The sequence below is a fragment of the Protopterus annectens genome, chromosome 11.part0, assembly GCF_019279795.1.
Source record: "Protopterus annectens isolate FY-2018-M chromosome 11.part0, PAN1.0, whole genome shotgun sequence".
Classification (NCBI taxonomy): Eukaryota; Metazoa; Chordata; order Ceratodontiformes; family Protopteridae; genus Protopterus; species Protopterus annectens.
In genome coordinates, this window is record NC_056745.1 from 409,582,025 (window position 1) to 409,591,861 (window position 9,837).

At 38.7% G+C, this 9,837-nt stretch overlaps 1 protein-coding gene across 1 annotated transcript in view; it reads left to right on the forward strand.

Moving 5' to 3' along the window:
* APAF1 (apoptotic peptidase activating factor 1) overlaps nucleotides 1-9,837 on the forward strand; it is a 2,040,921-nt gene that overhangs the window by 950,931 nt on the left and 1,080,153 nt on the right. Inside the window, exons 17-18 of the mRNA XM_044087206.1 lie at nucleotides 7,919-8,047; nucleotides 9,033-9,158. Of these exons, the coding sequence (XP_043943141.1) occupies nucleotides 7,919-8,047; nucleotides 9,033-9,158 (255 nt within the window). The remainder of the gene's footprint in view (nucleotides 1-7,918; nucleotides 8,048-9,032; nucleotides 9,159-9,837) is intronic.

Below are 9,837 nucleotides of genomic sequence, written 5' to 3' on the forward strand. Positions count from 1 at the left end.
CTAAAACAATGCTGACAGCCATGAACAAGGAAGACTGAAGCTATGGTTTAAAAGTAAAGTATGTTGATAGGTATACTTTAAACAACAAGAACAGATAAACATATGAAATAATAAGGTTACCTATAAGGAATTACTATTACACTGCTGAAATTCTGCACTATTTGCCCTACAAACTTTTTTACTACAACTTTTCATACTGGTTCATAGCTAATCGCCTAGCCCAGAAAAATAACTCTGCTGGGAATTCGAGCAATAAATTTAGGCATTACCATACAAGAAATTAACTTGATGTCAGTACATAATTTTAACTAGCTATGATGACCATATTACTAAAGCTATAGCATTCATACTATGCTATGCCATTCATTTAATTCCACAATATGGCATTCATTATATAAAAATAATTTAAAAAAAATATATATATAAAAATACACAATCTAACTATGACCTTTAAGGAGAATAGAGGCTGAATATTCTGGTATCACGTTTACTAACGTGAATTACTATTAAAGATTAGTATTATTCATAATATTAATATAAAATTAATACATAAATTATATAAAAATTATTTTTGTGTTACATAGCTAGAAGAGAGATTCTGTCATCTGGTTAAACTTTTCAGTTTAAGTAGACATCTAATTGAGCACGTCATTAATACCTGGATAGTAGCATGCTTTAAGGTGAATTTGCCAGTAAAGTTCAAGTTAGGGGTGGTCCCATCTCCCTAAGACTTGAACTTTATTGGCAAATTCACCTTAACGCATACTACTACCCAGGTATTTTCTTTTAGTAGTTTATTTTATGTTTTTTCCGGCCTAGTGGGATTAACCTAGTCAATGAGGGGTTAATAAATAAAATAAAAACCTTCTTACCAGTTATACTTTGAGGGACTCACATGACTGAAAGATAAAGGTAAACATTCATGCAACTAACCCTTTTAATAATCAAGATTGTGAAGGTGATGGTTTGTCTTATGGGCTGCACAGATAATGGAATTTAGAAAATGGGCTTACTGTACATCAGTACCCTGACTGGAGAATGACCATTTTCCAACAGGATATTAATGTACAAGTAATGCCTGCTGAGAAGAACGACTCCTTCACTTCACGGCAGCATATCAAGCTTTCGTGGAGCTTGGACCCAGAAAAAACGGCCGCCATCATTTTACACTCGCTAAGCAGTGCTTGCACTGTTTAGCGAGCATAAAATGTAAAAAAAGAAGAAAAAAGGTGTGAGTGAGTGAGTGAGCAAGCTGTTATTTTACACTCGCTAAGCAGCGCTTTACTATTTAGCAAGTGTAAAATAAAGCATGTGTGAGAGACTTTATATGTGCATGAGAGAAGGAGAGAGCACTCGATCAAGTGTGTGTGTGTGTGTGTGTGTGTGTGTGTGTGTGTGTGTGTGTGTGTGTGTGTGTGTTTCTGTCTGCATGTGTGAGTGAATTCCTGCATGAAAGCAAGAGAGACTGTGTGTGTGTGTGAGAGATCTAGAGTGTGAGAGAGAAAGCGAGAGTGATGTGTGAGTGAATGCATGATTGTAAGCAGAGGAAACTGCATGTGAGGGAGATAGAAAGAGAGAGTGTGAGACTGAATGTGTATGAAAGCAACTCAAGACTGAGAGAGAGATTGAGAATGAGAGTGAGACCAGTCTTGTGTGAGTGAATGTGTGCATGAAAGCAGAGAGAGACTGTGTGAGTGAGTGAAGTGCGAAAGTGAACCAACTATCCCCTGGTAGCATGGGTGAGAGAGACTGAAGAGAAAATTATCTCTGCCAGCCCTTAGAGAATGGGATCTCTGTAAAATTGTTGTGTTTTACTTGGTTATGTACTTTTTAAGTAATGTTTTATTTTTTGAATATATTTTGGATGTAAAATGCTTTCTCCAACACGATTAACATATACTATAGCAAGTACGAAACCTTAGGCGGGGGAACTATTTTACATCAAAAATATATTTAAAAAAATAAAATAGAACTTGAAAAAAATACATAAGTTAAACACAACAATTTTACAGAGAACCCATTTTCTAAGTGCAATAATGCCCTCCAGGGTGTGCGTTAATATGTAATAAATGCCCTTCCAGTGGTGGCGTCGGGCCTCACAACACCCTTGGGCAGGCATTAATTACACATTAACACACACCCTGTCAGGCATTATTGCTTGCTTAAGATATTATTGGACTAATCCAACTTCCAACTAGATGTGTGTTAAAATGAATCCAGTATCTTTCTCCCCCACCAGGATAGTCTGTTTCCTGTGAAAGGTATTAATCAGCCTAAGGCAATGACTAAGTATGAAGCAAGACATTATTACACTGTTGCTGTTTTAATCAACATCTGTCATACAGAGCACTAACTAGGAAATACACTGTTGAACATGCAAACCTTGTTCATAGGTTCATACTAGTCTATCTGCCCCAGGGCATTTATAAGCCTAGCCAGTGTGTGTTTGGCTTTCGGCACCCATTTTGAATTAATTTTGCTATGCCCTTTTTCGAGGTTAGTATACTGTGCCTCTGTCTAACAGTGACACAGAAGTGATACCCAGGGTAAAACTATGATCCCCATCCACTCATCAAGAATCCTCTTGAAGAGAGTCAATGAGGGACTCTGCCTAACCTGGACTGAGATTTTATTCCAGAGTGAAGGGAGCCTCCGGGTTATGAATCTGTCCCTCCAGCATGTCCTATTTATTTCAGTGCTGAGGTTCAAGTCTCTCGATCGCGTAGCTTGATGGGATTTGGATTTTTTGATGTGCAGAATGTCCATTAATTCCGGGTTGAACATGGCTTTATACGTCAGGCACAGATCGCCTCTGAGCACGCGGTATGCCACTGAGTAGAGCTGGAGTTTCTTTAACTGGGCAGCATATGGCATCTGTTTGAGCCCTTTGATCCTCTTGGTGAGGTACTTTTTGGAGCTTTCCAGTTGCTGCAGGTGTCTGGTAAGGTACATCCCAAAAGGGGCATTGTACTCAATTATGGGCCTGATGAGGGATGAGTAAAGAGGCACGATGACCTCCCCTGATCTAGATGTGAATCCCTTCATGATTTGGTGGGCTATATATAAATGTTTTTCTAACCACTTTGGCCACATGGTTGTCAAATGAGAGATTGCTATCAACTTGGGTCCCCAGGTCCCTAATTACTTCTTCCGTACTTAATGGATTACCACTTATGTGGTAATATGTGGGCATTTTGTTTTTGCCAAAGGGGATGACTATACACTTTTTGGCATTTAGCTTGAGGCCATGACTCTGGCACCTGTTGTCTGTTTCTATGAGGCCCTTTGGAGGATGCTTGTGTCAGCTGGAGAGTCGATTATGGCGCCCAGTTTGCAGTCATCTGCGAACTTGTTCAGCCACAGTCCTTCCGTGTTGGCCTGTACCTCTGAGAAATATATACCGAACAAGAGAGGCCCCAGGACTGAGCCTTGTTGGACGCCACTTGTAACTGGTGTGGAGTCTGATATGGCTCCAGCAATTCTAACCATGTGGGTTCTGTCCTTGAGCCAGTTTGCAGCCCATCTAGTGACATAGGGGTTTATATTTAAGCTGGTGAGCTTATCTATAATGCCCGAGTGGGGTATTGTATTGAAGGCTTTTGCGAGGTCCAGGTAGGCTGTGTGGACCACCTTCCCCTCGTCAATGACCTTGGTGACTGTTTCAAAGAAATCAACCAGGTTTAAGAGGCAGGATCTGCCCTTAACAAAGCCGAACTGGGTAGGATCCAGTGTCTGTAGGTCCCCAATATCTTTATTTCTAAGTTCCATGATGATCCTTTCCATAGCTTTGCAGACCAAGCTAGTCAGGCTGATAGTTTCCAGGATCCGTTGAGACACCACCTTTGTGGAGAGGGACCACCGTTGCTGTACGCCACTCATCCTCCACGCAAACTTGCAAGAAAACTTTTTTTTTTCTCCTCTGGAAAACAAGTCGCAACAAATTCCTGGATACTGTAAATAATTCAGAATGGATGCAGGTGGCAGTGGAACTCTTTCCCCTAGAAAATGTGACACATTTGTTTTCTCCCATTCTTTCACAAATGTTATAACAGACATTATAGAAACAGAACCAAAATCTCAACAAATAGTGATTTTATTCAAGAATATTTATAGTACCCAAGAAAGAGGGAACCTGACATGGAGACCTGTGTTTGATTTGTCTCTTCTAAATCTGTTTATAAAAGTACCAAAATTCAAAAGTATTATCATTCAGACCCCACCCCAATATCTCCACAATGGTTTTTGGTTACATTGAATCTCAAAGATGCCCATCATCGTATTCATATTCTGAAAAACTTCCAACACTGTTTAAGGTTTTCTCTATCTTAGTTACGTGTTCAATTCTTTTCCTTTACCCTTTGGCATTTCCACATCACCAAAAGTATTCACAAAATGAAATGTCTAACTCCAGTGATTGCTTTTTGCAGGTTACAGGGAATTTCCATTTTCCTACTTTGGCAATTGTCTTATTTTGGAGACTTTTCAAAACTGTCTAAGATTCCTTCCTTTTATTATGACTCTGCTTTAAAATCTAGATTTTTATCTCAATCTGTAGAACTCTTCTGTCTTCCCATCTCACAGCCTGACATGTTCTCTGATGCCTGCTGGACACATCCCTTTTGATGACTTGGCAGAATGACACCTTTTCTTGGAAAAGCTATCTGTAGTTCCTATAGCTTACCCACCAAACTATGAGAACTGCAAAGGATTTTCCTCTGGATTCTAAAATACATTGCTTCCACTATCCTGATGCTTTACTGGCCAGACACATGAGAAAAATACAGTGGTTTATCAAGTCCTATTCTCATCAACATTCCATACTTTCTCCTAGCCTTGTTCTGGAATTTGTCAGAAACAGGCTCTTAAGGTGATAACTTGCATTTTGTTTCATCCAGGTTTACCTATGCCCCCCACTCCAACTTCATCTGTAGAAATGGATGCATCAGATTTTACCTGAAGATAAGCATCCAAGGGCATCAGATTACAAGGGGTTTGGAATCATCACTTAAAGAAAAAAAAACATAAATGTAAAAGAAATGTTGGCCTTGATAAATGCATTAAGGACCTTGAATCATCTGTGGACTCCAGGACAACTTTTGGTAATCACAGACCCTGCCACTGTGATGCTGTATATAAACAAACAAGGAGGGAATAAAACTCCCCCCCCTATGCAGACTAATTATGACAACCTGGGAAATTATAATTCACCACATCCATCTAGTCTACTTGTATCCTGTCAGAGCAAACCACAGAGTTAGACATGTTGAACAGATCTAGGACAGACTTTCACAAATGGATCTTGTACTCGAGTTCTTCCATGAGATTATCCACCCTTTAAATAGCTCCATTTGTTTTTGTTCTCAGACAGCTAAACAGATTCTGCTCCAGGACATCTGCAAAAATATCTGGGAGACAAATGTGCTTTCTTTTCGAAAGATGAGGGTGTTTCTTTATGCCTTGCCCTCTTTTTTCTGATAACCCAAGTATTTTTAATCTCCAAAAGGACTTGCCAACAGTCATACTGGTAACTGTCTTTTGGCACAGGCAACATTGGGTTTTTCCCTTCTCATGAAAATTGTCAAGGAAAAGTATCACATACTTCCCCACAAAGTGGATCTACTCACGTTGAACAAGGGATCACTGATGCACCCCACCTAACAGAACTTGCATCTGACTGCTTGGATAGTAGCATTTTGATCCCACTTGGGCACCTCCTATGAGGACATGCAGCAGGTATTAAAGGAGGATAGAAAATCCTGTTTAGCCAAATAGAAGATATTTTTAGCTGGTGCCACACTAGTAACTCCTTACTATCCATAGCTGATGCTCATCTGGTTCTCCAGTATCTGTGTGAAATGCTTAAATCAAGCTTTTCTTAATCATCTGTTAAGATTCATCTTTCAGCCATTTCTGCTTACCTGCTTTTAGAACCCTCCTTTCTTCCATGTTCTGAGTAAAATCCTTTTTGAAAGGTGTTTTGCATATCCTTCCCCTCACAAACAGGTGGCTTCTCTTTCAGATCTCAACTCAACTCTTAGAAAAATTTGCTGTTTACCTTTCGAACCAGCTTTTCAGGTTGACTTGAAGTTGTTGACATGGAAGACTGTTTTACTGACTGTTCTGAATTTGATTAGATGAGTATCCGAGGTGCAAGCTCTAATGACAGTTGAACCATTTTTCATGTTTTGTAGGGATAGGTTCATAGGTAAATACTAGGCTGTTGGTTTGTAGAGTACTACAATCCTAGTCAGTAATCTGATTTCAGAATCAAACCCTGTGCCTTACATATGTGAAGAAAAGGAGAGGGAATTCTACATACAGTGGACTTCCACAGGTAACTCAGATACTACGTTGACTGGGCAAAGGACTTGAAATTTTTTTATCAGCTCTTCTTTTGATGGAAAGAATAAAGAACAACCAGTGTCAAAACAGAGAATTTCTAAATGGTAATCACACTCCAATGTTATTCTCTCATGGAACGACACTCCCTCAGAAGGTCAGACCTCACTGAACCAGAACTTTGGTTACTTCTAGGGCATTTTGTAAAAAGGTTGATGCTAGAGCTATTCTAATGGCAGCAGCAGTATTGTGATCTGCACACACCTTCACTAAGGGTTAAAAGACTGATTCATCCTCCAGGACTAGGACATTATTTGCCAGGTCTGTTCTCCAGGGGCTCCTACTTTTTGACCCCCATCTTCTCTGGCTCTGTAGGCTTTAGCAGTTGTCCCATATAGATTTTTACTACTGCAGCAGTGATCAAATGATGACCATAGTACAGCTGTGCAAGTAAGCTTACCTATCAAAGATGTTCAGGTAGATCACTGTTGCAGTACAAATACCGTTTTATAACACCTTCTCATTATATTTTGTTTTGCTTCTTTTACTGCATCACTTTTCTTTTACTTCTGTCCCCTGGCCAGGGAGAGGTTACCTTTGATGCTATCCCTCTTTCTCCTAGCATATACATTTCAGAATTTGGACCTTGATTCTTTTGGTTACATATTACAACCTCCCTTTGTAAGACAAGAAAGTTCTGATTTTTGGCTCTGATACATCCAGTTTTATACCAGCACACCCTTGTGCTGTTGTGAATGTATGGTACATGATGAAAGCACCTAAAAGCTTCTGTATACTGGCCAGATGTTTCATCCATGCTAGGAAGCACCCCATATAGCTTTACGGTACTGCCACAGTGTTCTATTAGAACATCTACTGTTACAGAAAGTTTCCTTTTACAGCTGCACTTTTTATACTGTATTTTATTGTAAAATAGTTCCTCTGCCCATTTTAACTAATTTGATAGCCATACAAGGTTATAAGTTTTAATTGTGTGGAATTTTGGTATGAAATTTTCAATGTAATCATTTAAAGAATCCTTCCATCAAACTGTTATGCACTGTTCCAAATTGCAGTTTATAAACGGGTGTTAATACTATACAATACCTCATCTGAGTTCTGGAAGATGAAAGAGTCTAGTTGAGGAGACTTCTGTAATAGTAGTACAGTGCTTCACAAATGTTTTTATTTTTTTTGGGTAACTTAGTCTCAAAAATATTCACAAGAAAAATCATTTTGATGGCGACTCCGGGAACTGAAATATGCATATATCCAAGCAGTAATGCTCACCCTATCATTTTTAAGTAGATCTAAGTGATGATATGCATGTTGCACTTGAAGAGATGGAAAGCTTCTCCTATAAGTGGCATAGAGCAGCAGTAGTGTATTTGTATTACCTGCTGCAAGAACCTGACTTAATGGCTTCTTACGAAGGTTGCTATGTATGCATCTTTTTTTTTCCACAATCCATAGGTTGAATCATACTCTTCGACAATGCGAATGCATGTATGTAACCATTTCAGATTATCTTACCTGAACAGTGAATTTCTTTTTTGCTTTGTTTATGATGTGTACACAGATCTTTGATGTCACGACAGGAAACCTGTTGTCAGAAATTAAGACGAGTCGGCACAGCACCATTCAATATTGTGACTTCTGTCCTGTTAGCCAACTGATAGCAGTAGCTTTATCCCACTTTTCTATTGAGGTATGTTCTAGCAATTTGTCTGTTCTTTCTGTATTATGTGTTGCATATTGTGCATTTTGTTGTAAATATCGAATACCTTTAATCAGTAATGATACACTGTTCTCATACATATTGTAAAATTTTATGGTAAAAGTGCAGTTTGTCTTTACCTCCCTCCCTGCCAGAAATGTAGTTAAATGTATTGTGAAGCATTTTGTTTAGCAGATTTGAACTGGGTTATTTACAGTTGTATGATAAATGCAGAGAAGCCATTGCTCTTCTGTAGATATGAGCAGATCATGTTGCTGCTGCACCCAGGATAAGAAGATTCCAGTTCAGCCTTTTGTAACAATCTGTCCATTATATCTGTTTGTATATTTTATTTATTTATTGCTTTTGTTTACCAGGAAAGTCCATGTCTGGAGAGAAAAGCTCCAAGACATATGAAAACTATGAATTATATAAAAATTGCAATAAACAATGTAGTGACATATATAAGGTCTAGAGCCATGATGTGCATTACACATACACTTACTTAGTTTGGACTTTCAGAGGCTGTAAGATGTACAAATTATGAAATATTTAAGCATTATAAAAAAAAAAAAACGTAGTAAACATATGTAGTGTTAACATCAACAACATGCCAAAGAATTAACAATGTGCATTAGACACAGATAATTCAGCAGTTCAACAGAAGAATGAATTTACAGTTTTCAAATATATGTGCTTGTCATGCTAGCAGAAGTGATTGCCTTTTAGATACCACCACTTGTGGCATAGCAATTAAGTTTTTGCCTTCAGGTTCAGAATCCATTGATGATCTTAATGTGTTTAGAACATTTTTTCGTAGTATGGCAACTTAAAGAGTAATTGTTGTTATTGCCTGGAATGATAGGCCACCACTGTTGTCATTTGCTTTAGCCTGTATTGACTGCTAAGTGAGACTGTGATTGCTCCTAAGCAGTGTTTTAAAACTGGTAAGCACCTGTGAATTCCTTTTTTGCAGTTGTGGAATGCTGAATCCTGTAAAAGAGTGGCGGACTGTAAGGGACACTTAAGCTGGGTTCACTCTGTGAGGTTTTCACCTGATGGAGCAAGACTTCTTTCTGCTTCTGATGACCACACAGTGCGGGTAAGAATGATTTAAACATTTCTGTCATTGCTTTTCTTTTTTAGACTTACCAATCCAGATGCCTTCAGGTGCCCTTGCTGCAATGTTTGCAGTTTGCCATGGTGTTAAATCAGGTCTTAAGACTGAACTTGGCCAGTAACTCACTGTGTGTTACTTCTTTCATTGATAAACATTATGTCAATTTCACCTGTTATATAGGAATTTCTCTTGAGTGCAGTACGCAACTCCTTCAGATCTATTGCAGTTGAAAATACTGCTACTTTTGTTACCTGCTTTCCCTCTGAAGCACTTTATAGATCAATCCTTCCTATGAAAGTATCATCATTTCTCAGTAATCATGGAATTATTGACAAAGCTGTGCTTTAGCAGTGTTTAAACTTCTGCCACCTACAGTTTTATTTAGAAGACTTTTCATCATATCATTGCTACAGTCAGAGATGCAGTTGGCAGTGGGAAACACTTCTTGATCTGGCAACCCACAGCACTACGTTGAAGACAAAAAATAAAAAATAAAACTCCAAGGACTATCACATAACTCTCTAATGCCCTCAATTTGATATATGAGGAGCAATTAAAAAAAAGGTCTGTCTTAGAGCTCATGATCATGCCACTAACATCTCGCATCCAGGGCAGCTGTCCTTTTCTCCGTGGCTTAGTTGAGCTTCAGGATACTATGGTT